Here is a 27752-nt window from a genome sequence, read left to right on the forward strand (position 1 = left end):
GACTTCCTTGATGGAAGTAAGTATACACCACCACTGAAAAGTTTTCTCGCCAAAAATTAAATAAATAATCAAACCTAAACCTAATTAGACCTCTAGATCTAAATGCCTTAGAGAGAAAATAATGGAGACAGAGGCATCTGTTAACAACATGAGAATGCAATAGTAAAATGAATTACTATTGATGTGGGAATGTGAGGAACTGCTGAAGAAAAAAAAAATGACTTGATTTCTTCAACAAATAAATTGCAAAGGAAAAAAGGCGGGGGGTGGAGAGGGAACAACAATCTGTAGATTAAAAGAGATTTAGGAGATATGTCAATCAATTGGAATCTATAGATCTTTTTTTAGATCCTGAATTCAAACACACTTTAAAAAGCAAAATCAAAAACCAAGTATTTATGAGACAACTGCAGAAATTTAAATAACTGGATATTGGTGCTACTAAAAAGTTATTAATATTTCAGGTATGATAATGGGACTGTGGTTATGTAGTTAAAAAGAGTATTTATCTCTTAGAGACACACATTAGAGTATACGATACATTTGGGATTTATTCCAAAATAATCTGGAGTGGGCGGGGGGAGAACATAAGATATAGATAAAACACTATTAACCATGAGCTGTAACTATGAAGCTGAGAAATGGGTACATGGGAGTTTATTATACTATTTTCTCTACTTTTGTATATTTTTAACATTTTTATTAATAAAAAGTTTTAAAAACCAGATGTCTCCCCAATGCACACAAGCTTACCTTATCTTTAGATGAAGAAGGCTTCTTGGTTGCTCTGGGCTGATGAGTATTTTCTATAGTAACAGTGCCACTGAACTGACCAGTATCTGTCTCCTTTACACTTCTATATTTACTCATTCTTCCCAAAAGTACAGGTTTTGAAACCTACATAGATGTCATGTACATAACACAAAACTTCTTTAAGAAATAAATTCTGGATAGCATCTACTTTTTAAAATTTCTAACTCATTTGAAATGTAATTTCCTTGACATTAATTCTCAAAATATAAAGCATAAGGGTTTAAATTCCTTGAGAATAAGAACTATATATTTTATGCATACACAAACCCCAATATTACACTGTACAATTACTGTATATAAAAAATAATGACTCAGGTATCTGATAATACTCAACAAATATCTACACATATGAATAAATAAATGCTCTTCACAGAAGACTTATTATTAAGTTTTTTTCTCCTTACCCTTTCTTCTATTATAGGAAGTGAAATATCAATAAAAGGATCTTTCACTGTGGAGATCTTTAAAAGAAAACATTGAGGACTTCGGTTAGAATTCTAATATAGACAATGTAGCTTCGTAAAGTCTTAAAGAAATCAAACTTCCCAGGCAACTTAAAATTTTAAGTTAAAAAACATTCCTGGAACAAATAGCAATTTAATTGGGCATAGTAGCACATAATGTTAACTAAAACAAGATATCCCAAAACTTTAATAAATACAACTCAGTTGAATTTTATAATGTCAATATAACTAACCTGTAATATTTAAAGTAATTCTAAAATAAACTGTGTAGTATAACAATGATTAACTAAAGATATAAACATATTTTTGGTGAAATCAATTCCACAACATAAGTAAAATATAAAATATTAAGAAAAAATATTTTTTTCCATGAAAAAAAACAGACAGTCTGACTGCTTCGTAGATTCTTTCAAATAATTGTTTTAAAAGATACTGTCTAGCTTGTGAGAGAGGAATCAACTTCTATGTTGAATATATTCAAAACCTAAGTAATATCACGTTGATACAGTCTGTGCTTCCATATGACAGGCTAGAAGATATAATATATAATACATACTGATTGTATAAGACTAGAGAAGATAGAAAGGAACTCCATAATCTGGGCCATAAGAATGAACATAAAGACTCTCTCTTTTAAAATAAACTCTGACAAAAGTTTAAACTGATCATACGCTAAGCCACACACTTTCAGAAATATTCCTTATCAAGCAATTGAAAACTTATAAAAATTTATATATCTTTAAATTGTTGTTAAAGTACAGATGGCATTCCAAATAAAAATTATCATTAAATTCAAAGATGAGTCAAGGCTACTTTAAAAAAAACTTCAAAGTCCTAGAAAAGTAAACTTGAAATCAAATGTGGTAGGTTACCCTAGGTTATGTTACTACATTAAATTATTTCTGTTGGAATTACATTTTAGGGCAATGCATAATTACATAACATAGTTATCCCGTTCACAGAACTTTCTCTTTTATTTCAATACAAACAAGTAGCTAACACATTCAAGCAGTTAAAATAGGCTAAGAGAACTTCACAGATTTCTCGAGAGGAAAAATAACACATCTACTTTAAAAAATTTTAAATTATGTTGATTTTGATTTCCTAGGAGTGAAAAATACAGTTTAAGCAAACTTTCAAAATCTATTATGTAGTCATCTGCCACAAAAATAAATGACTGCTGATGATTATATGTGAAACAAAGAAAACAATAAACAACAATATGATTGTAATCCATTCCATGTTGAAGTGAATTTCAAAGTACCTACATTTGCACATTCTTCACACATGACCGTGCTAGTTAATTCACCAATAAAGATCTGATTTATGAAGTTCATTTTCACTCCTTCTCTTCCATATGCTGCAAAAATGATAGTTTTTAATACAAAAAAAAACATGTCAACCATCAACCTAACAATGTAACATGCTTTTTTTCTGTTGATTCAAAAGAAATCTAAGGCAGATGTCCAGTACCACATTTAATAATATTTTACTATATGATGTTATAATGACTTTCTCCTTTACAATTTTGTTGAGAAAGTGTGACTATCAACTATAGTAGTCGCCAAGTAAAAACGAACTGCTCTGAAGAGGTAAAATAAGTAGAGCAATAATCACTATTCCTATTATACCTTAAGAGCTGCCATTAAACCCTTTAAAGTCTGTGCCTGGCCTACAGATAGCAGGATGGGAAAGGAGATTATGCTTTTAGGGCTACAGATACCAGAACAGTAACAAGAAATGACAGAGTAGTAAGAGAAGTAAACACAACATAGTGTAAAGAATTAACAAGGCAATTAATAACTCTGTAATATATTTAACTGTTCAGTTATATAAAAAATGTCAAAATTATTCTGTTTGAAAAATACTTATAAATCAAAGGAAATTATGCCCATGATTTGCTTCAAAATAGTCAGGGATTGGGAAAAAACAGATGAAACATAACACCCTATAAATTGAACATAGTTTCTGTGGGGTGCTGGGTACCTGGGGCTTCATTATACTATTTTCTCTACTTCAATAAAAGTTTGAAATTTTCCATAATAAACATTGGGGGTAAAATATATTAACAAACCGATTCACTCCTCTTTCAAACTTTTCTTCTATCCTATTTGGGTCTCTACCTTCAAACTTCACACAAACAACATTTTAAAACATTATTTGAAGCACTGAACGACAGAGCAGACATATCTGGATGTATCATTAAACAATTACTAATTATAACTATTTAGAAATCATGATAAACCAAGACGTTTCATTAAGAAAAATTGTATCAGGGATTAAAAATAAAAAAGATTACAAAACTGGAAAGAGGTGAAAGAAAAAGGGGGTAGTTATTCTAAACATGCACTAGATGGCAGTATCTCAAAACAAAAGAACAAAGAGGATGCTTGAGAATCTACATTTTTTAATATCATGAGCCCTTAATTGCATATAAAGTTTTGGCATATATGATCACAATGTATGTATATTTGTTTATAAATTATAGACATGTAGTATGTACATATAATGGTACAGAAACATAGAAGTTAGGAGAATAAATAAAATACCAGTAATATTTTTAAATGTCTCCTAAAAATAATGACATCATATTACCATTAGTTAATACCTCAAGGCAGAATATACATCTAGGACAAGGTAAATCACAAATAACATAGACTATAAACCCACATTTAAATATTGAGAATTATAAGTGATCAGCTTTGATTAGATAATCAGTGTCTTTGCCTCGTATTTTGGCTGAGTAAAGCAGACATGTATGCTTGACCTATTAGTACTCTGTTCAATAAATGGTCTCCTTGCAGGAATCTTTGGAGCACTTAAGCAGTTTTTCTAGTATAGATAAACCCATTTACCCAAGCACACTTCAACTGCAAAATGATACAGTATGATGACAGTGAACTTTCAAGTGAGGCTGGTATTTCCAACAACTTTTCAAATGTCCTTTCGGATACTTCACATCAGGGCATTAGTGCCAATGTGTGTATTTGACATTAGTTTTATTTTTAATAATTCACAATGATACATCCTAACACTTTCTATGACCCGCTCCACTATCTTGCAGCCACTGGAATAAGTATACCTTCATTTTAAGGCCACTACTTTAGATAATTAGTTCTCATAATGCTCAGTTCTTTTTCCCCTGAAAATAAACTTTTAATATTTTCTTCTAGAAGAAAGTTTTAACAGTGAAATAGTCAACATACCTTTGACTTTTTTCCTAGTTTCATCATCAGCAGTTTTAGTAGTTGGGTTGTTAAATGCTTTTAGAATGCTAGCTTGGATTCTCTATAAAACAAAGGTAATAAGAATTTAGTAAGTATCTGATCTTTCAAAGCAGTGTTTTGCCTTCCTTTGAATATCTGGGTTAGTAAGTTAACTCCAGCCTCATCCCCTCAACAAATAATAGAAGGACTTTCAAACAACAAGGTACCCTGGATCTCAGTTCCCTGGTCTGTAAAACAAAATGAACTTTTAAAAAATTAAATATGTCCTTTCCTCAAGTTCTAAAATTCCATGAATGAACAATTCTCTTATCTGGGGGAGAATTTGGAATTACAGTCAAAGTTCTTATGTTTAGCTTCTATCTTGGGTTAAAATATTTTTCTCAGTCTAAAAAAAGCAAGCAGCCTCGTCCCATTTTTTCTTACAGGTCTAAAGTAAGTTTTCCATCTTTTCCCTTCTCTCCCCCCTCTCTCTCCATTTGTCCCTCTTTCCTTCCTTCACCCTTTCTCTGTCCCTAAAATAATGTATTTCTTAATCAGGACAAAAAGTCATGAATAGACCATATGAAATTTCTTGTCGATGAAGAAAATCTCAATATACATGAGATCTTATCCTGGTCACTACGACTTCCATGCACATTATTTTATTTATATACATATGACTAAAGTCCAGAATATCGAATTAATGTCCACAGCAAGAATACTCCAAATGTTGCCTTTTGTTTTATTTGAGTTTAGTTGTCAGTAATGATAATGTAGTAAAGTCTTTAGTGGCTCTTAGTAAATGACAAGGCTTATGTATCCACATCTCCTGCGTTTATTTTAGGAAAGATCTAACTTCACAGAAAACTTTTAGAATGAAATAAAACTACATATTCCAATAAAAACTTATTTAAGCTAATGAATCATTATCTTTTACACTAATTATGCCCCTAATTAGTGGATGAATTTCATCTTCTCTAATTCACATTTTAACAGTGGGGTGAAAGGAAAACTTGTTAATTATCCTTTAAAATATCTTTTTAAGTAAAGTCTTAATCACAGGTTTTCATGTGTGAGACCACTGTTTGATCTGGACTTCCTAGTGTAAAAATGGTAATAAATATGTCAAAGAGAAACTAAACCCAAACTGCAGACTTCTCAGAGAATCCAAGATACTTTCCACTATTCAGAAGAAAATTCACAGCTTTAAATATTTAAATCAATTAAAAAGAATAAACACAAATTATGCAGTCAATTTATAAATTTAGAAAAAAAGATATCAATACTGAACAAAAGTAGAAGAGTTAGTGAAAATAAAAGTGGAAATTAAACAGAATAAATGAATCAAGCTGATTCTGTGGATGGGAGATAAATAAACCCAATAGTTAATCTTAATCAAGGATAAAAAGTACAACATCACACCTGAGAAAAAAGGGAAACCACTAGCAAAATTAAAGATACTTTAAGTGATCATCAGAGGCCACTATACTCGACTCTCACATAATTACATTGGAAAATTTAGAAAAAAATATGCAATTTTCCAGGAAATTAATCCCAGAAGAGACAGAAAATCTTCCAGCTTTAATGGGGGTTGGGGAAGAGGAGGACGTTGTTAAATAGTTCTCCTTACAAAAAGCTCCATGCGCTACAATTTCACAGAGGAATGCCACTAAAGCTATGTTCCAGGGCATAGCAAAAGGGAAACTTCCAAATTATTGTCATGAAGCACAATAATGGTACCTAAAGCTGACAAAGAATGCACACAACACACAGCAATACCGATCATGAAAAAATTCAACAGACTACAGCAGCACATTTAAAATACAGTAGTACAGTATGACCAAGAGGCTTTTATTCTAGTAATGCATATCATTATAGTAATATAAGTCATCATATTAATAGATGTAGGAGAAAAAATTATAAGATCAAATCCTTTCATATCCCCTATTCATGACTATTAGTTACCATTGTATTAAAGTTCTAGTCATTGCATTTGATAGAAAAATAAATCTCAAAGGTCTAAAAATTATAGAGAAGATAAAAATATAATAAAGTCAATAGCTTTCACACACAAACAGAAGATATGGAAGAAAATACCCCATTTACAATAGCAACTAAAGAGATATAATAACTAGGAATAAACTTAAAAAATGTGTAAGATCTAGATGAAGAAAATTTTATAACACTACTGAAAGACACAGAAGAAAACTTGATTGAACACAAAGACACACTGTGTTCTTGAATACGTCCTAACATTATAAACATTTCAATCTCCCCCACCCCAAATTTGTGCATTTAACATAATTTCAGTAAAAACAGTAATAGTTGGGTGGGTTGTTTTGTTTTGTTGTTTGAATGTAAGAGGTTGAAGGGAGACTGGTTCTAAATTAGATATGAAAAATGAACAAGAATAGCAAAGAAAACTGGGGTTTGGGGGAAGTGCACTGAGCGATGACTGGTCCTACTAGATTTATTGAAATGCATTAAAATATAATTTAAAATATTATCCTAGTATTCGAACAGATAGGCAAATAAAATGAATGAAAAGTTACGAAATAAATCCAAATACATATGAAAAACTAGTATAATTAGAATGTTATTAATTTCGTGGGAAAAGCATACTATACAGTTTGGATCACTGTAGGACAGTCAAAAACGTAGCAGGATGTATTTCAATGGATCAAGAGTTAAATTAAAAATGTATCATAAAAGTACTAGAAGAAAACATGAGAAATTCTTTTATAACCTTGGAGTGAGAATGCCTTTTTAACTATGACTCAATATCCAGAAGCCATAAAAAAGGACTGTTAAATTCAAAAACAAAAAAATTTTAAACTTTATATATATAAAAAAACTGCCTCTACATTATAAGCAAAATCAAAACATAAATGACAAACTTGGAAACAAACATATTCTCTCCTAGTACACAAAAAGCTTTTAGAAATCAGCAAAGAATCAAAACCTAGTAGAAAAATGGGCAAAAAATAAGAACAGATGTGAAGATACTGAGCCTCACTTACAAGAGAAATGTACACTAAGACTACCATTTTCAACCTAGCAGACTGGCAAAAATTTTTAAAGATTGACAAAAAAATCTTTTAGTGAGGCTATGGGGAAACAGACTCTCTTATATGGTATGTTGCTGACAGAAGTGAAAATTGTATGCCTTTGGAGAACAATTTGGTATCTATTAAAATTATGAATGTATAGATCATTTGATGCAGCAATCTCATTTCTATATTTACATAGATATACTCACACACATGCAAAATAATACATACGTCCACATTATTCATCATAGCATTGTTCATAAAAGCAAAAACAATGGAAACAACATCTAAGGGATAATCAATAAGGAATTGGTTAAGTATGTTGGGGTGAAAAAATAGGGAAGCTTTCTATCTTCTGATATGGAAAGGCTGCTACAATATCTTAAGTGAAACAAGACAAAACACAGAAAGGTGTATATATAATATATGCCACCTTTTGAATAAAGCAAGGGAAAAAAAATATATATATATATACTATTTCCCTTTACACACACACACCACTACCACCACCACCACCACCACCACCAATCACCAAATGAAAGCATAAACCAAAAAAGATAACAACATGGTGTATAGACACCATCAGGGCCAATACATAAGAGAGGCAAAGGGAATTCCCAGGAGCAAGTTAGGAAAAAGTCCAGAATGATGCCTATGCATCAAACATGGGAATCAACCAATCCAGACTGGAGCAGTGAAACCTGTGAGATAGACATACCAGTACTACCAACACCAACATCCCCTCTGCCATTGTACCATGCTTTTAATCTAAGGACAGAATATATGGACAGAATATATATAATGTCCTTATTCTCCCCTCTATGCCCTGTTGCCTGGATCAGCACAGGTTATACTCATACATTATATTTATCCTCCAGAATCATTCTGCTCTGACCTATTCCTGAGAGTCATGAGCCAGAAGCAGAAAACAAGAGAGCTAGTACCTGGTCTCTGCTACATCTCTGCTAGTTGCCTTGACTATTCCATGCCTGGCTCAGAACACATGCATGATTGTGCTCACTGACTTCCCCAGAAAAAGCTCTTGTAAATTCTGGGAAGCCCAAACCAGACTACGTTGCAGAGATTCTCTCAGCTCATCTTCCTTTACGAGTCTTCATCCAATTATGCCAATAGGTTTGTGCTTGCTACCCAGTTTTGCAAAACTAAACAATATATTGTTTAAGCATACATTGGTAGCTCTCAAAACTGTAACACAAAGCAATCGAATGATTTCTGTAAGTCAAAATAGTGGTTATCTCTGATAAGGAAGAAATACTTGGGGGAAAAAAGGAACAGGTAGCTTCTTTAGTACTACTGTGTTTCCCCGAAAATAAGACCGCGTCTTATATTAATTTTTGCTCCAAAAGACACATTAGGGCTTATGTTCAGGGGATGTTATCCTGAAAAATCATGCCAGGGCTTATTTTCCGTTTAGGTCTTATTTTCAGGGAAACACAGTAATAACATTCTTTTTTTTTTTTTTTTAACACTGGGAGTGGTGGTGAGGAGGAGTGCTAGTGGTATTTATATTATCCTTTAAACTGTATGTACATTTGTACATATTCTTCTGTATGCATGATATGTTCCATAGTAAGTTTTTAACACCCTCCCCCAGTAATTGTGTAACTGAGTTTCGTTTATTAACTGGCCTATGATCGGGGCTTTATATTTCCTAGAACTGCTCACTATTTTCTTCCAGTGTATTTTGAAAGTTAATGCAAAATTAAAAAACTTAAATATATATGAGTAGGGTATAAAAGTAAACATACCATGTCATACTGCCCTGAAATATATGCAAAGGTAATCAAAATAAAATGTGTCCCAGAAGTTATTAAATATTGTCATAGTCTCCAGTTCAGACTAAATAAATTTTAAAACTGATATAATTCAGATACTGTCTGAGCTAAATTTAACTTATACCTTGAAAAATGAATTGCTTTAACTAAAATAAGAAAATTAGAACGGTGTGAATTCCAGTAGGAGAAATAGTTAATGGATATAAATGAAAGATTCCAATGTTCACCTATAAATATTTAACAGAACTATAAAAAGCCTCTCTTGCTACTAAAAATAAAGAACTCTATCTCAACTTGAAGTTTGTAAATTTGAACATTTGGTTAATTTAGACATGACTTTCAATATGATTTAATAAGCCTTTGTTACATTATAAAATGTAAGCTATATCACCTCTTAAAAAGAGGAAAAATAAAGTAAAAAAAGAAAAACAAAAACAGCAAAAAAAGATTAAAAACAATGAAGGTGATTAAATTATTAACTTCTAAACTATTAGACTTTTGCTTTTTTATTGTCTCCTAGACACAAATTTTTGTTCTCTACTCTATACTATTAAAGAGTTAATTAATAGGTAACTCGTCAAGTCAATAAAGTAAATGGGTTTAGGTACATCTACAACCTCTCATTGTTAAGAGCTGTGCTTGAACCATTTAGGTTAAAAAACAAAGACAGACTTTCGTCAGGGAGCTAACAATTGCAGCACATTAATCAACTAGCACTTTCCAAGTACAACTATTATAATACAAATTTCCATCTTAAACTTCTTTCAAAAATAAGAATGCAAAAAATTCATAGTTTAACTGAGATATTGTATCTTTTAAATAATCCTATCCAATAATGTGTTAAAGTCATATGTCTTTGAGAAGATAATAAAACTGAAACATCACTTAGTGATAGCTCAAATTAAAAGAAAAAAAGTCAAACAGCATGTATGTTTGTAAGTTGAAAAGACTGCCTATGAAAATTCTTATATAATAGTAAATTTGATTTTATTTTGCACATAAAAAATTCACAATTTTTGCACAAATGATCCCTGTAGTGCTCTATTCAGGGAGAACATGTTATATTCCTGAACTTTATAGTCATAAGAAAAAGACAATCTGAAACAATATGAAAGGAGGTCAGCAGTTTTTAATCATTACTAAAAGCTTCTGGTGCCAGACATAATGCCGTAACCTTTCTTCAATCAAAAAACACACAGCAGTGACAAACTACGACAACAGCAGGATTAACAGCTGTGGGGTTCCCAGGCCAGACAATGCAGCTCCTGCCTGGGTACTCACTGTAACTGACCGGCACGACTGTCCTTGCCTACGAGACTGAATAGATCCAAAGAGTTGACATTTTAATTTTGCCACACCATCTAAAACCCTCAAAGAGAGGAAGAAAGATAGGAGCTTTCAAAAATTCAAAAATTAATGTTTCCTGCTGTACTGCCTGAGTTTTTAAGATACGGTGAATTGCAACGCACCATTATGACAAAATAATAATTTAACTGTAACAAAGAATGCTATCAAGTAATAGAAGTGAAACAGAAAAAAAGGATAGATTTTGTTTTATTTGTAATATCAATAGAAAGAAACGAAGTAAAGAAGTAATTTTTAATTCCATTTACAATAATACATGACTATCATGTAGTAAACATATTCCTGCAAATCATGGGGGGAAAATCATTCTAGCAATTGATAGTCGGAATTAATCTTAAACGAACTCGTATTATCATCTGTAGGTTCAGAAGCTTAAAAATATATTTACTATTCATAATACAAAGGCAGAGCATCTCTCTCCACCTAGCTACTTTGTATCGTCCCCCTCAATAAGAGTATCAATACACCAGTTATTAAATTAGATTTAATACTTATTCAAATAGTGAAATAATTATGCTTAAATTTTAAACAGCAAGCTTAAAAAAGAACATATTATTTATACTGGTCACTGAAGATCAAGCATTAAAACTAAACTCTAATAAGCAGTATTGTATAGAATTAGAAAGCTCATTGGTTTGGTAGTCAGAAAGACTTAAATTTGGAATCTCCATTCTCGGTATCTGTTTCTAGATCTAAGACAATATCATCAAATATTAGCTCATGGGGGATTGTGCTAATGTCCCCAAAATTTAACTAATTATAAATCTCTTAATTGATTGTTTTAAAACAAATTATAGATAAAACACAATACAGTATTATCCTGTCAATATAACAGTTTATTCAAATTCTAACCTAGTCAAAATAACTGCATATCCCCAAGAAACTAGCCAGTATAACTTATTTAAGAGACTGTTTATTTTTTCTTCCCAATTCAAATTCTCAATAGAAACTGTCCATTTAAAGGTTAAATTCTGACAACTTATTCAACATTCACTGAGCACCTACTATGTGCAAGGCACATGGGATATAGAGATAATACCATATCATTCCTTGACGAATGTCAACACAATCTAAGGTGACAAAGATATAAATTTAAATATAAGGTGTTAGTCAGGGTTCATAATCAAAATATACAAAAGTAGAGAGAGAGCAGAAAAGGAGTGACACCTTCAAAAGTCAAATTTAAGTCAATAAACAGCCAATTAAGGATGACACTGTAATATACAGTCGGCCTTTTGTATCTGCAAGTTTAATATCCATAGATTCAAACAACCTTGGATTGAAAATATTCGGAAAAAAATGTTACACTGTTGCTCATGTGTACTATGTAATTATGTCTACAATGACTGCCTCTGTACTGAACATGTATAGACTTTTTTTCTTGTCATCACTGCCTAAACAATACAGTATAACAACTATTTTCATAGCATTTACATTGTATTTGGTATTATAAGTAATCTCTAGAGACAATTTAAAGTATATAGGATGATTTGCATCATTTATTGCAAATACTACACCACTTTATATAAGGAACTTGAGCATCCAGATTTTGGCATCCTTGAGGGGGTCTAGAACCAGTACCCTGAGGATACTGAGGAAAGACTGTGCACTGGCAACATGAGTGATTAACTCATTCTTTAAGATAATTTCTAAGACTACATTAGAACTCTAATAACTCGCTCTTCACTGAAAACTGGCCATTAGGAGTAAAGAAACACTATGATGTTACAATTCAAAGTAAGATTTAAAAAAAAAAAAGAGGAGGGTCCACTCTGCCTAGTAACATAGTAAAACCTACTACAAGCAAATGAGCAACTCATTTTCACCTGGTTACTTTACTTCATATTAATATATAAAGAACCATATTCACTTGAAGGGAAAACAGGATTTCACCTACTATTATGACAATTATGATTGATAGGGTGTGGGGACAGAGCCAGGAGTGCAGTTTCCAGGCTCTCGGCCTCACGTGGAAAGGTGCTGGATCAGGTAGTAAATGGCCATCAACTGTGATTGGATGGTCATCAGCTGTGTAGTTGGCCGTCAGCTGTAACCAGTGAGCCATTGGCCACTAATGTAACTGCTGCCAGCAGCAAATGGGGGCTAGCAAGATGGTGGCCGACCTAGCAAGCGCGGATTACAGTTAGCACGGCAGAGTGCAGTTAGCACGGCAGAGTGCAGTTAGCACGGCAGAGTGCAGTTAGCACGGCAGAGTGCAGTTAGCACGGCAGAGTGCAGTTAGCACGGCAGAGTGCAGTTAGCACGGCAGAGTGCAGTTAGCACGGCAGAGTGTAGTTAGCACGGCAGAGTGCAGTTAGCAAGGGGTTGGTTGGTTGGCAGAGAAGTGGACAGGTGTTTGCAGATCATATGGCTCCTGCTTCCTGTGTCTCCAACCCAGCCACCAGCGAGACTATAGTGGTATGGCTCCCCTATCTACGGCTCCGTGGGTGTTCCTTTTTGGCCTCATCACGTCCTGCGTTCTTATGTGAGGAGTGGGACCAGAGACCCTACATGACACCCTGCATGACACATGGGCTGTCCACAAGGCTATATTGAGAATGATGCTGAAACTGAATCCAGACTCAGAACTATTATGACTGATTTGCAATGTCTGCTGTGAGTAAGAAAGGGGGAAAATGGAGGATATGTACTGTGTATTTTGCTATCTTTAGTATCTTGAATTTTCTCTGAGAAAAATTACATTGTATTTGCATAGGATACCAACAAAAAAGTTTAACTTAACTAATTTAATATTAAAGTCAACAAACAGCAAAAAGAAAATACACCTAAGCCATCAAAAAAAAAAAAAGTCAACAAAAAGCCAATCAATTAAGGGACAGGGTTACACTAAACACTGTTTAAGGAATCTATCCAGTCCATCAGCCATTCCTTCTTTTCTGAGAAACATTCCCTGATTTAGGGGCTAGGACCCCACTCGCCTGGCCACAAGCGACTGATCCCTGAGCGGATCTTTATCCAGCATGGGATGATGATGTTTCTCTCTTGGGAATTGAGATCTGGGATTCCCAAACAGCCATTTGCATTTTTATATTCGTATGTAGAACTGCAGCATACAAGCTATGGTGATCAAGTGCTACCATTCAGACAGAGAAGCAGAGAAACTACTCAGTCTGCAGAGAGATGAATAAAGAAAATCCACAAAGCCAGAGGAGTAAGAATACTTTCTGGATTCCTGAGAATCTTCCTGCCCCTGTATTCCCAGCTATATCCTCCTTCACCTGGATTCTTAGATCCCTTTTCTTTAAGCTAGTTTGAACCGATTTCCGTTATTAATAGTCAATGGGTTCTAGGGTAGAGTCAAAAAAAAAAAGAAGAAATAGAAAAAAATCAAATTACTTCTTAACCATGCATTAAAGTTATGATAGACATTCCTTCAGTTTTGTACCCTCTCTTAAAGAGTTTATGTGACAAACATAAAGAAACCTGACCTTTGTTTCTTCTGTCCTCACTGCATCCAGCAGATAATGCAGAAGTTCCTGACTGTCCTGTTGTTGAAAACTTTTAAATCGAGGGGCCCTATGATTTAAAAACAAAATAGGAAAGAAAAAAAGAACAATCGTTTCATCAACAATATATTACTATTATTTAAAATCACTTTTAAATAACCTATAGTCAAAGATTCAATTTACTTTCTTTTTTTACTAAGTTGAAAGATAAAATGTGATTACTGGTCCAATTAAGATGAGATCGTAAGTGCACTGAATACAACGTTGCTACCATTTATTAGGTAACTACCGTGTTTTCCCGAAAATAGGACCTAACCAGAAAATAAGCCCTAGCATGATTTTTCAGGATGACATCCCCTGAACATAAGCCCTAATGCGTCTTTGGGAGCAAACCTTAATATAAGACCTGGTCTTATTTTTGGGGAAACACGGTACCACGTGCCAAGCACATATGTTAAGCTTTACAGATGTGAAGTCACATAATCCTCAAACAAGCTTGGGATGTACTATTTTCTCCCCCTTATATATGAGGGCTCCAAGGGATTACTTAAATAATTTGCAAGGTCACACAGCAAGCAAAAAAACAAACAAACACCAAACAAACAAAAACAACAGTATTCAAACCCTAGCTACTGTGATCTATTATCTTCCTACCTTAAATAACCAAAAGAAAAGCAAATGATTATTGATATTAAAATAAAGATATAAACTGGTGTCTCTGTGAATGTATTTAAGCATTTGACAGATTGCCTGTGTATTAAAGGATCAGGTGCTATTCAGAGAGACATTAACACAGCAAATATTTAGGTTATTTCAGTAAAAAAGCAATATTCCTGGCAATATTCTCCAATGCTAAATGAACATTTTTGCCTTAAATGTAAACAAGTATTAAATTTAGAAACTGCTCTGATCTAAAATGAAGAATTTTGTTAACACAAAATTATAAGAATATCTTATGTAGTACAACACAAGTTTACAATTGTCTCACTATGGTATATTGCAAAGCATATATACAACAGTGCTGTGAAGAAATTCATAGTTAATATGAACTTCACTTTATACTCGAGAAAACTGAAGAACAAGGTGAGTGCCACTGACATAAATCCAGGTGCTCTGATTCTTGAGTTCAGTACTTCAAGCATTATTCCTCATTATCTCACAATAACATTCATTCTAGTAATGCACTAATGTGAGGCCCTGATGCTACAAATCTATCAGAACCAGTAGTGAATCTAGCCTGTAATAGGAATCATCATTTCAGTTACTCTTCACTTTTGCAAAGAAGTAGCAAACAGCAGGATGATGATGAGAGCACTTTCATTTACTCCCTTGCTGGGTTTCCCTTTCTGCATGTGGTGGTGTCCACCTCCTAGATCAGAGATGAGGACAGAAACCAAGACAGACAGAGATTCCAATCCTATTTGAGCCTCACAGGCTAGAATCCATGAAAGGCAGAAATTGCACAACACTACACTTGTGCTGCAAGTATCAAGAAAGGTGAGTGGAGTGGAAGAAGACAGGAGGAGGAAGCAGGAGAATACTTCAGAGATCCTCACTAGCCAGGTGGGACGTAGGAAGAGACAGTCTATGGCTTTCAAAGCAGAACCACAGGAAGGAAATCGGTCCTGAACAACGAAAATTGGTCCACCATGTCTGCCTACACCTTCATCTCAATCATGCACAAAGCACTTATTGCCTTCTAAACCACTGAAGAAAATTGAATAAACCTAAATTTCTTTGTTTCCTCCTTTATCCAGGACTGGGGAAAAAAAATTGCATGACTTACAAAATCTCTAATGGAGCCTATGTGAGCTACCAATACCAAAAGAGATCTTCAAGCTTAAAGAATAAAAAGAGAAAAAAAAAAATCACCAAACAAACATATGACAAGATTCGCCCTGTTCAAAATAAAGGAAACACTATACATTCACAGGAAATGTGCCCAGTAAAAGTGTTGCTGTGGGAAAGAGGAGGGAACTTTTAAAAACCTCAAATTGTAAGAGGAAAATGTACTCGTATGCACACTCATTTGGAACAAGAGAGAATTTGTGGAGATGTCTTCTGGGTGAAGATGAATCAGTCCATTCGTAATCCAGAAACTCTCTCCACTCCAAACATAAATATAAAAAGAGAAAACAAAAACAAAAAAAAGGTTTAAGTAGATTCAACACAGGAAAAAAAAAAGTTCCACAGAGCAAAATAGAACACAAAATAATACAGAAAATAATAGACTTGATGGGCTGTGGGACCAAAAAAGCTCAGCCCTGAGGGGTAAAGAAAACTAAAAGCACTTCACCTCAGAAAGGGACAGAGCGAGGCTCATTGTTTAAGTGTGGGGTGGTTTTCCCAAGAACCTGAAAGAAAGCCTTTAGGCAAATATTGCCTAAAGCTACTACAGAACACAGCACAGGGACCTGGCAGCTGAGCCAAGCCTTCCATAAACTCCTCTCACATCCCTAAAACTGTAAACCATTAAGAGACCTGGATCTCCAGGGCCAGCCTATAGGGCAGGGGTGAAGCCATCTTAAAATTTAAAATGTTTAGGCAGTGAGGAGAGGGATATCAGAAAGGGAGGCAATAGGGAGGAAGGGAAGGTGAAGGGAGTGGCCGGGAAATAAGAGTTAGAGAAAATTGGGGAAAGCAAAGATGGGTAAGGACAAACAAACAAAGAAATCTACTCCCAAAGGAGCCTACAAACCAATATTATAAAATACATTTTAAAAAATCTAATGTTAAAAAATCAACAACTGGGGGTGGCCAGCTAGCTCAGTTGGTTAAAGCGCGGTGCACTTAACAACAAGGTTGCTGGTTCGATCCCCACATGGGCCACTGTGAGCTGCGCCCTCCACAACTAGATTGAAACAACTACTTGACTTGGAGCTGACGGGTCCTGGAAAAACACACTTAAAATAAATAAAAGTTTTAAAAAATCAACAACTGAAATGAATTTACTTTACTCCAAATAAATTTAATAGAACTGTGCCAAAGATGTTACAATAAATATGTTGAAAATGTCTAAAAATATAAAGGCATAACTACCAATAAAAACCTAGATATTAAGAAAATTTGGAAAAAATTAAATAAGAACATGTAGATACTAATAAGATAGCCAATTAAAAATATTAGAAATAAAAAATAAAACCACAGATGTAGAAATACAAAAGACAGGACAAATGTTAAACTACACAGTTGAGGGGGGAATTAGTAAATTAGAATATTGAAGAACATACGAAAATATACTACAGTACACTGTATTCTCATTTTATCTTCAGAATTTGGTTGCACTCCTTAAGGTACATGACACACCACAGAATATTCTTAAGGTAAATCTAAACAGTACGTGCAGGATTTGCAGGCTGAAAACCACAAAACTTTGGGATGAGAAAAATCAAAGGGCTAAATAACTGAAAAGGTATGTCATACTCATGTATTGGAAGACTTACATTAAGATGTCAGTTCTCTCCAAATTGATCTACATATTCAATGCAATCCCAATTGACAAACTAATTCTAAACTTCATATAAAAAAGCAAAGGACCTAGATAGAATCGTTCAAGAAAAAAAGAAGAAAGCTCAAGGACTCACACTATCCAATTCCAAGACTTACTATGAGTAAGTAATCAAGACAGTACAATAGTGGGGTAAGGACAGATCAATGTAAGAGAACAGAGTCCAAACGTAGACCCAACAAATATGACTTAAATCTTCACCTTTTTTAAAAGGTGAGGGCTGTCTGTATATATCTCTTATTATATCACAATATCATAATTTTTATTTGCTGAATGAACAAATGGATAAATTCTTGGCTCTATTTGGTTGCTGAGAAGACTGATCCAAAGTCTTCAGTGAATGGGGGAACAGTCCAGGAAGTCCGTTACCATGTCAGGAAAGTGTAGAAAATAATATAACAATACAATGGGAGGACATATGTCTCAAAATGTGGCAATTTTATTCAAGGGTGGAGCAGTAATTACAATGTAAGATTAACAGTCATAAGAATGAACCTATTTAATTGTAGTTATTTTATTAGGGCATGGGATTATATATTTTAGAAAAATTTACATAAAATTATTAAAGTTATTTAAGGTTTAAAGTTCACCCTATTTTTTAAAAATCACTGTTGGTAATATGTGTCTCTTTTTAAAGTAAAGACAATAAAGCAAAAGAAAATGCAATTTTTCAATGTTTTCAAATGTTTAACCCAGTAATTCTATTTATCCCACAGATGTACTTTCACAAGTGCAATAAGATGTATACACACACACATATATACATATGTATACATATGTAAAATCAATGTACCATATGGAACATGTACCATATGGAAGATGTACAAAATATATTCAACAAAACAAGCAAGTGGCAGACAATTTCTATGTATGTCTGTATATGCATAATCACTTTTGAAAAGTGAAAAACAGGTAATACTAGTTTGAATTTTTAGCCATGAGCACCACTATTTTAAAAATAATTTTTAAAAATTTTATAAATCTTGGGGGTGGCTGGTTTGCTCAGTGGTTAGAGCGCGGTGCTCATAACACCAACTTTGCCCGTTCCATTCCCACCTGGGCCAGTGAGCTGCACCCTCCTTCACCCCCACAACTGGACTGAAAACGACTTGACATGGAGCTGATGGGTCCTGGAAAAACACACTGTTCCCCAATAAAAATTAAAAGAAAAAAAAATTTTGTAAATCTTTACAAAACCAGAAAAAAATGATACAAAGTTGTTTTTGGTAGAGTCAAAAACAAATTCCTGAAGGACATAATATCCTAAAAACTTTAACTTTATTAAGCACCATGTATCTGACACTTTTCAGGGATTTTTTTGTTCTTCAGGTTTTGAAACAATAGCGTTTGCCAAGCAAACAAAACATACAATAAACCCCTCTATGTTTAGGACTACATTTAAAATACTATGGCATATCATGCTAAGTGAAATAAGCCAATCACAGAAAAACAAATACTGCATGATTCCATTTATATGAGGAATCTAAAATAGTCCAAGCCATAGTAACCAAAGAGTGCAATGGTGGTTACCAGGGGCTGGAGTGACGAGGAAACGAGGAGTTGCTAATCAACAGGTATAAAGCTTTAGTCAAGCAAGATGAATAAGCTCTCGAGATCTGCTATGAAACATTGTACTTATAGTCAACAATAATACATTGTACACTTAAAAATTTTTTAAGAGGATGAAGCTCATGTTATGTTCTTTGTACAAAAAATTTTTTAAAAAGAAATTAACACTGGCACAATACTATGAGATAAAATATAATGAAACACAATTCCATGGCACAGATAACAAGCTTAAATCAAAATAAAATTTTACAGATTGTAGATTTACAAAAATGCAAGTTCATATTTAGAGAATTTTGTTTCTACATATTTTAGTTTATCGTGGACTGGACTAGTTTATGAGCTCCATGATAAGGTCAATTTTTAATACAGTATATGCTGTATAGGATTCTAGCAAGTACTGACACAAAGATCCCAATTTTCTAGATGAAGGAATAAATGAATACATTAAAGTGAAATCAGAACCTTTATGGTATGTGTTTATTTCCAGCCACACAAGGATTCTGTTTTTAAACATACTGTAAGTTCTTGAGAAATTCACTTAAACTCTATTTGCCTCAAAGCTTATCTTTTAAAATAAAAAACTAAGTGAGACGATAGATTATAGAACCTTTTAGATTTTATAATTCTATAATTTTCTTACTTTATGGAATTTATCATGGGCTTCTGAGTCAAGACACACCTCTATTTGAATCCTGGCTTTGTCACTATGAAACGAGGTAAGCTACTCAACCTCTATGAGTCTCAGTTTCCTTATCTATAAAATGGGGATAAGTAATCACTTCTTCAGAGTATTATGAGATATAAAGCACAGAGCTGCAACTAAACAAATGCTAATTCTGTCTCTTGGTAGTCTAGGCAATAACAGCAATTTATAGTAAGAGTGAAATTACTCACATTAAATAATAAATACAAGAGTATTTTGTAACTCATGATTATTTATATTAAGAATGTACATGCACCCACTTCTGACAAAGCTGATTGAAAAGAACTTTAGGAGAAAGCGGTCCTTTTTCAGTTTCCTTCATGCTGTGAAGAAACAGGAACAAGGCTGAAGTCAATGGTCCAGGGCTCGAAAGTTCCACCACTAATGGATCCTTTAAAAACATGATCAACTCTATGTCAGAAATACATATTATTTAAAATCTAAGAGTTATATTTTGTTTAAATGATGACAAGTAAATTGCCTCAACTGTATTAAAAAACTTTATTCCCTCATATATAAAATTAATATACAAAAATGGAATTCAATGCCTTATCTTGAAAAACACATGTATTCTCATGTCCTATGCCCTCTACATACTAAAACTATTAGCTTAAGAATGAAATCACTAATTTAGTTGTTAACTGTCCCTTAATGTGCTCTGCTAAAAGTGAAACCATTCATCTCCTTGATATTTGTACATCTTCACAAATAATCACAAATTGTATTATCAGCAAAACTCCATACCCTTTCTTCCCCAAAATACTTTACTATTAAATAACAAATGAGAAATTACATCACAAAATTGGTATACCACCTGCCTCTTTTAAAGGAGAGAGACATAAAGCTTGACAAAAGCAGATAAAATTGTGTAAAGGATCAAAACACTTCATTCTAGAAATTTCTTCCCCAACAAGTTTAATTTTCTAAAACGTTTTTGCTAGTAATCCCCTCACCTACGGGTAATGAATAAAAAGCACATCCCAAATATAATCCTTAAAACATTATTGAATGTTATCTTCTAGAACAAACGATCGAATATGTTGTCTCATTTATGTGTTTATAAAATACATGTTACAGATGTATTTTATACCAACTATCTTTAAAAATCCACCCCCTGGCTACAAGCACAGAAAGGACAGTTTCTGAATATCAAAAAGTGCTTTTTGCCATGTTAAGTACATTGAAAGTTACTTCGAGGGTCAAAAGTTAAAGGCAGTTTCAAAGTTCAAGCGGTAAGGTGTAGTATCTGCTACTCCCAAATCAAGCTTTTTTAGACAAAGTAAAAAACCTTTAGAATTAAGTGAGTAAATAACCTTAGTTTTTAAAAGTACACTTAAACTTTGAAAACAAAACTAAGTTTGGTGGTGAGAATGCAATATGGATGAATCTCACAAACATGCTGACGGGAAGAAGCCAAATACAAAAGAGTACATATTGTATGATTTTACTTATACATAGTATTAAAACAGGCAAAACGAATCTGTCCTGTTAGAAACCAGATTAGGGGCTATGCTTGTCTGCTAGGGAGGTAGTAAGAGGATGGCAACCTGAAGGGGGCTTCCAGCTGCTGAGAATGTTCTGTTTCTTGAGAAAAGTATTGGTTAGTTTCAGTTCAGTGGGTTCACTTTGCGAAAGTCATCATCTATACAATCAGGCTATACACTTCTCTGTATGAATACTTCAATAAGAAGTTTTTCAAAAGCAAGCACATTGCTGATATGCATACAAATATTAACAAGTTGAATCCAGCAACATACAAGAATAATAATACATCATAAGTAAGTGGGGTTTGTCCTAGGAATAGAAGATAGGCTTGAAAATCAATCATTATAATTTGCCACATTAATAGATAATAAAGAAACACCATAAGATAATCTTAATAGATGCAGGAAAAGCATTTGATAAAATTCAACTTCCACTCACGATGAAACACTCAGAAAACTAGGAATAGAAGGAAATGTCCTCAATCTTACAAAGAACACCTATGAAAAACCTATAGTTAATTTAATTCTTAATAATAGTGAAAGACTGTTTTTTACCCTAATTTGGGGATTAAAGCAAGGATGTCTACTCTCATGACTTCTACTCAATATTACTGGTGGTTCAAGCCAGTAAAAGGCATAATAATATGCCTTTGACAATAAGGTAAGGAAAAGAAACAAAAGGCACACAGATTACAAAAGACAAAGTAAAACTGGTGCTTGAAAGAGTAGTGGATCTACACTGATAGTCCCACAGCTTAGGTCAACCATACATCCTAAAAACCTGATTGCAAATTTCCCTCTTAAAATGACGCAAACCTAATTGATCAGCTATAATATCTAATTGCCATATATATTAATCTTGAAACACAGCTCTACATGTGAAATACCGAAACTTAACATCCAATCACATTTCATAGGAAATCTCTTCAAATGACTGAACATTAACTTCCATTTGGTAAAACAGTCTTCACTATCTCACTACACTTTAGAAGAGGGCATTGGGACCTACCATAAAAATTTTAAGCAGCTGAACAGGCAATGCATTTACAGTCTGCCTTTGCAACCAAAAAAATACAATATTATCTTTCAAGACTGCCTCCTTGGAAGAAAAATCTAAGATTACTACACTGCGTTAAGAATTTTTAGAACTCTTCTTTCTTAAATGTTTTCAAAAGCCAGATCATGAGCTACACATATACTCTTTCCTACACACACACACACACACACACACACACACACCAATTTATAACTAAAATCATTATTACTAGTGTCAACGCCCTCCAGCCAAAGACCACCAGGAACACACCTGCAGTTGAACAAGGTGGGTTTATTACTTGTTGCATTGAGAGAGAACACCTACTATGGGGAACCATGGGGTGTCTCAATAAGCGGGTATTCAAAAGAACCAATATACGATTTGGGCTTTAGTTGGGTCATTTAGGGGGCAATTTAAGGAAGCAGAGAGGTCTGCTCTCGCTTGGATGCTGTCAGAAAGTTGGGGTAGTTCTATGATTGAGTATCTCATTAAATCTTATCTTTGGTTGGGGTTGAAGGGAAACTAGAATGAGGATAAAGCTATAGCTAGTAAAGATTTAGCTCTCACTCATTTTGGCAGAGAAAGGGTGTTTGGGGTTTTCTAAGTGATAGAGTAACCTTGTTTTTGAATGTTTTTAGATAAAATTATGAAGTGGTCTTGCTTTGCCTCATTTTATTAGTCTTAGAGTAACCTAGCTTGAGGTTCATATTCTGTGAGATTGTTTGAATAACATGGCCTAATTGTGGGTGCCAGGCTAGCTTCTGAATGTCACAGGCTGCTTTTACCCTATTACCTTAAAACCCCACAATCAGACTAGGCTTCAGAAAACCTTTAGATGCTCACTATTAAAATTAAATCTACCTTTAAAAAACAATGATGCTATATTTAAGCAAATGTCACCAGTAACTACACAACAGGAGTCCTAGACATTGTGCTCAACAAAAGTCAAACCCCTTTTGTTTTTTCTAGTATGTCTGTGACATATTTGTCAATCTTAATACTTTTGTATTTTTTGACCCACAAGTTTGAAACATATATTAAAGTTATGATTTTAGAAGCTTTAAATCTGATTGTTTATCTTCACCAATGCTTTTGAATTATTTTTTCAAATCCTCTATTATGTCAGTTGATAGTTTTGAGAAATAGGAAAGATAGATTTCGGCAACATCAGTGTCTCATCTCAAAAAGAGCTCTTATCCAGATAGTTATACTTCTTACCAGCTGAGAGTCTGAAGAAGGAAAAATCTTGAGTTTTGTGCCATTTTCTTTGATCTCATTCATCAGTTCAATAAGAATGTAAGACTGTGCCAAGTTCTAAAAGAAAACAAAAGTAAACTCTTCTGATTCAGTTATAATATGTCTTTGATTTTATGGAATAAATTACTCTCTCAAAGTTTCAAATATTATCTTGCATAGCAAAATACTTTTTTAAATTTTAAGAATTTAATTGAATATATTTCATATTTAATAAACATCACTATTATTGATAGAACCACGGTAAAATACAGAGCCGTGGTAAACTTTTAGAAGTAATGCGGAAAAAGAAGGTATATATATGTGTATAACAATGGCTAAAGATAACCTAAAACAAACAAACCCGAAACTTCTAGATGAACATTTAACAGTCATTTGACAGTCTACACAGGTACAAATATAAATAAACTAAAATTAACTTACATTTTACAAAGCTTTCTGATGGCTCTTACCTGCATGACAGCATTAAAAAAGCAAGTATTTCCTAAATTAGTAATTCCTTTTACAGATGTTACACTGCTGCCTTTTCTTCCCTTCTTTTTTTCACCTGTTTCACATTTTTCTTCACAAAGTTTTATGATTCTAGAAAATGCGCCTAAGTTAGAGAAAACATAACTGATGTGAGATGTAAAATTAAATACGTATCATTTGACATAATTTAAATATATTACTTAAAATTAAATAAGACATTTTTTCTGAAATCAATGTTCCTAACGGGCAAGAACACAAACACAAATAAATTGTGCTCAACAATTTTATTGCTCTTATTGCTAAAGCAATTCATTTTAATTCATTTTAATATACGTATGTGTATCTCACACCACATTGCAAAATAAATTCCAAATGAAATTAAAAAATTAAATATAAAAGAGTAAAGTTAAAAAAGAAGTAGAAAGTATGGAGAATATAATTAATAATGTTGTAAATACCATGTAGGATGTCAGATGGGTATTGGACTTATCGGGGGGAATCAATGTGCTATATACCTGAAACTAATATAACATTGAATGTCAACTATAAATATATACGTATACGTACATATGAGGTGTGATCAAAAGATACAGTGAATGTTTAAATAAAAAAAATTTTATTACAGCAAAAGACACATTGCCATTAATTCCCCTCAAAATACTCCCCCTTGCTTCGAACACACTTATCCTATCGTTCTTGCCACTTTCTGAAGCAGTTCTGGAAGTCCTCTTTCGTTGAGTGTCTTTAGTTGCGCTGTCATGGCTGCCTTGATGTCCTGAATTGATTCAAAACGTTTACCTATCATGGTCATTTTGACTTTGGGGAAGAGCCAGAAGTCGCATGGTGCCAGATACGGTGAATAAGGCAGATGAGGACACACCATGTTTTATTTGACAGAAATTGCCGTACCAGATGTGATACATGACACGGAGCCCTTTCCATTGTGATCAACAAATACGGTGAATGCTGCTGCCGAGTGCCATCCAATGGAAAGGCAGGGGTCTTCTATACGGGAAGAAGTAACAGTGGCATGTGGAACCTTAGTAACAGTGTGTGACAAATTTCAACTTGCTTGGTGCAGTCGGGTGTGAGCTACACTTGAGAGAAGGTGTGATTTAAAGTTTACATTTTTAAAGTAAATCATCCTCCATCATGACAATACTCCGTGTTACACATCGCTTCTGGTACAGCGATTTCTATCAAAAACATCCTCATCCACCTTATTACACCGGATCTGGGACCATGCGACTTCTGGCTCTTCCCTAAAGTCAAAATGAATCAGGATATTGAGACAGCCAGGACAGCGCAAACAAAGACACTCATAAAAGAGGACTTTCTGAACTGCTTCAGAAAGTTGCAAGAACAATGGGATGTGTTCGAAGAGAAGGGGAGTATTTTGAGGGGAATTGATGGCAATGTGTCTTTTACTGTAACAAAATTTTTTAAATTTAAACATTCACCTCATATACATACATGTAATATGTGTGTGTGTGTGTGTGTGTGTATGGTCAGGGGATGTAAAGTACAGCATAGGGAATATAGTCAATGGTATTGTAATAGCTATGTATGATGTCAAGGCAATAGCACACTTGATGGGGTTATCACTTTATAAAGGATGTAAATGTCTAATCCTTATGTTGTTTTGTACACCTGAAACTAATAATAAAACTAAATTAAAAAAAAAAAAAACAGAAGTAGAAAACACCCAGATGTTGGTTTCTAAATACCATTCCCTACTAAAAGGAATGAATACTCCTTGAAGAAAAGGCTGATTCTTAACGTGGGGCAGCAAAGAGGTAAAATGAGCCTAAAACATTTTTGTTGTGCCAGAAAATAAGGACATGCTCAAAAAAAGTGTTGAGTATGTCAAAATACACAGACACCATTTTAAATAGGTTCCCACTGGTCCAATCTGGGACAATTTGAGTATCAAAATAAATAAGTGCACTAATAGATGATAATGAGTCTGAATTGATAATAGATTTTAAAATGGAGGTAAAAGGGAGAAAACTCTTCCTTAGAAGAGAATGCCAACTAATAAACAGAAGAAATAATGAAATTAGAAAATCATATAGTGGCAATTTTTTTTGTATTGTTCTTGCAACTTTTCTGTAAGTTTGACATTGTCAAATAAAGTTAAAAAATAAAGTTAAAAAATTAACAGAATTATAATATAAAAAGTAAAATAGCTAAGTGTATAGTACATAAATATATGTTCTGCGATTACCAACTTGTAAAATTAATACAGATTTTGCAACTATAGTATCATCATTTCATCAATAAGAAATAATATGAAAATAATATGAAAATGAAGAACAATTCCTAACATTTATAAACTGACATGATTGATTGACATGACTGATTATATCTATTTAACAGCAGATTACTTTCTGAATCATTATAATTTGAAGTTTGACAGGAAATTCCCAAGTTCTCAAATCTTTTGGTTTTAACTAAATGTTCTCTTTTAAATTCCTTTCAACCCTCAGATTTTATAGCTCTTTACAAATATATGTTTTATTCTTCTAATACTGACAGGCTGCCTTGTATTGCTAATTAACTTTTAAATGTTTGGCTGTCTGTCCCTCCAATCAGGTTGATGGAGATCAGGGAACGTCTCTTATAACTGCTCTTTCTTCCATAGGGGTTGGGGAGAACATACATAATAAAAATTCAATATAAATGAAAACCTACAAGATTAAAGAGCAAATACAGTAGACATGTAGTCCTCCATGTCTCTGATGAGTTCTTAAGGGAAATAAGTTAAGACACCCGCTCCCCACCCCTTCCCACTCTTTACAACAGCATTAAGGGAGATGAAAAGGGCTGGAGGCCGTAGCCTTACACTCAGGACAGGAGCAAGAAACTAAGACCATAAAGAGAAACTTTAAACTTGGTCCTGGTAGACTGATGTCACACACATCCTATTGGTTCAAATAAGGCTTGACTTGGCACCTCTGACTTTTGTCACCCCCCCAATAAAAAGGCATCTAGTTATGGGGCTCCAATATCAATCAAATGGGATTATTAACACATTTTCTCATAAGTTTTCATAAGGATTAAATGAGCTATTTGTAAAGTACACGGTATGGTAAGCACTGTGTACATAGGTTTGTGAAAAACAGCCCAGGAAACATCCCCAAATTATTTGGGCCAAAATTTGTATTTTCATGAGTGGTCTTTCATGTTCATTGCTTATCTGATTTCACTTTTTCTTCTCTTTAATCATTCCTGTACTTCCTGAGTTTTTTTCCTAAATTTATCTCTTGTTTCTGAATGGATTTTCTGAATGCTTTTTATTTTGCCTTTTATATCGGCTTTTCTCAACATCTTAACATCTCATTGAGAAAAATGAATTGGTGGTTTCTAAGATGTTTCTATCATTAAGCAAATCTATTTCACGGAAAAGGTTTTTCTTTCAAGTCTTAAGTTTTCTCTTACCTTGTAATACAGTATTTTTTTCATAAATCCTCTTACTTGTTTCCCCCTTTATTCCTGTTTCCTTATTCTTTAAACACTATTGGTTGTTATTGGATGTCTGATGTCCAGATATTGAAGAGCTGTTT

The 27752-nt window shown here is 33.6% G+C and overlaps 1 protein-coding gene across 4 annotated transcripts in view; it reads right to left on the reverse strand.

Annotated features, from left to right (window-relative positions):
* The window catches only part of USP45 (ubiquitin specific peptidase 45), a 63703-nt gene that overhangs the window by 14911 nt on the left and 21040 nt on the right, over positions 1-27752 (reverse strand). For all 4 annotated transcript variants that reach the window (XM_033103506.1, XM_033103505.1, XM_033103507.1 and 1 more), the window contains exons 6-13: positions 24168-24310; positions 23680-23775; positions 20202-20332; positions 14144-14231; positions 4484-4565; positions 2546-2637; positions 1218-1274; positions 754-897 (exon numbers count right to left, since the gene is read on the reverse strand). In XM_033103506.1, coding sequence (XP_032959397.1) covers positions 754-897; positions 1218-1274; positions 2546-2637; positions 4484-4565; positions 14144-14231; positions 20202-20332; positions 23680-23775; positions 24168-24310 — 833 coding nt within the window. The remainder of the gene's footprint in view (positions 1-753; positions 898-1217; positions 1275-2545; positions 2638-4483; positions 4566-14143; positions 14232-20201; positions 20333-23679; positions 23776-24167; positions 24311-27752) is intronic.

This window comes from Rhinolophus ferrumequinum, chromosome 3, assembly GCF_004115265.2.
Source record: "Rhinolophus ferrumequinum isolate MPI-CBG mRhiFer1 chromosome 3, mRhiFer1_v1.p, whole genome shotgun sequence".
Taxonomy (NCBI): Eukaryota; Metazoa; Chordata; class Mammalia; order Chiroptera; family Rhinolophidae; genus Rhinolophus; species Rhinolophus ferrumequinum.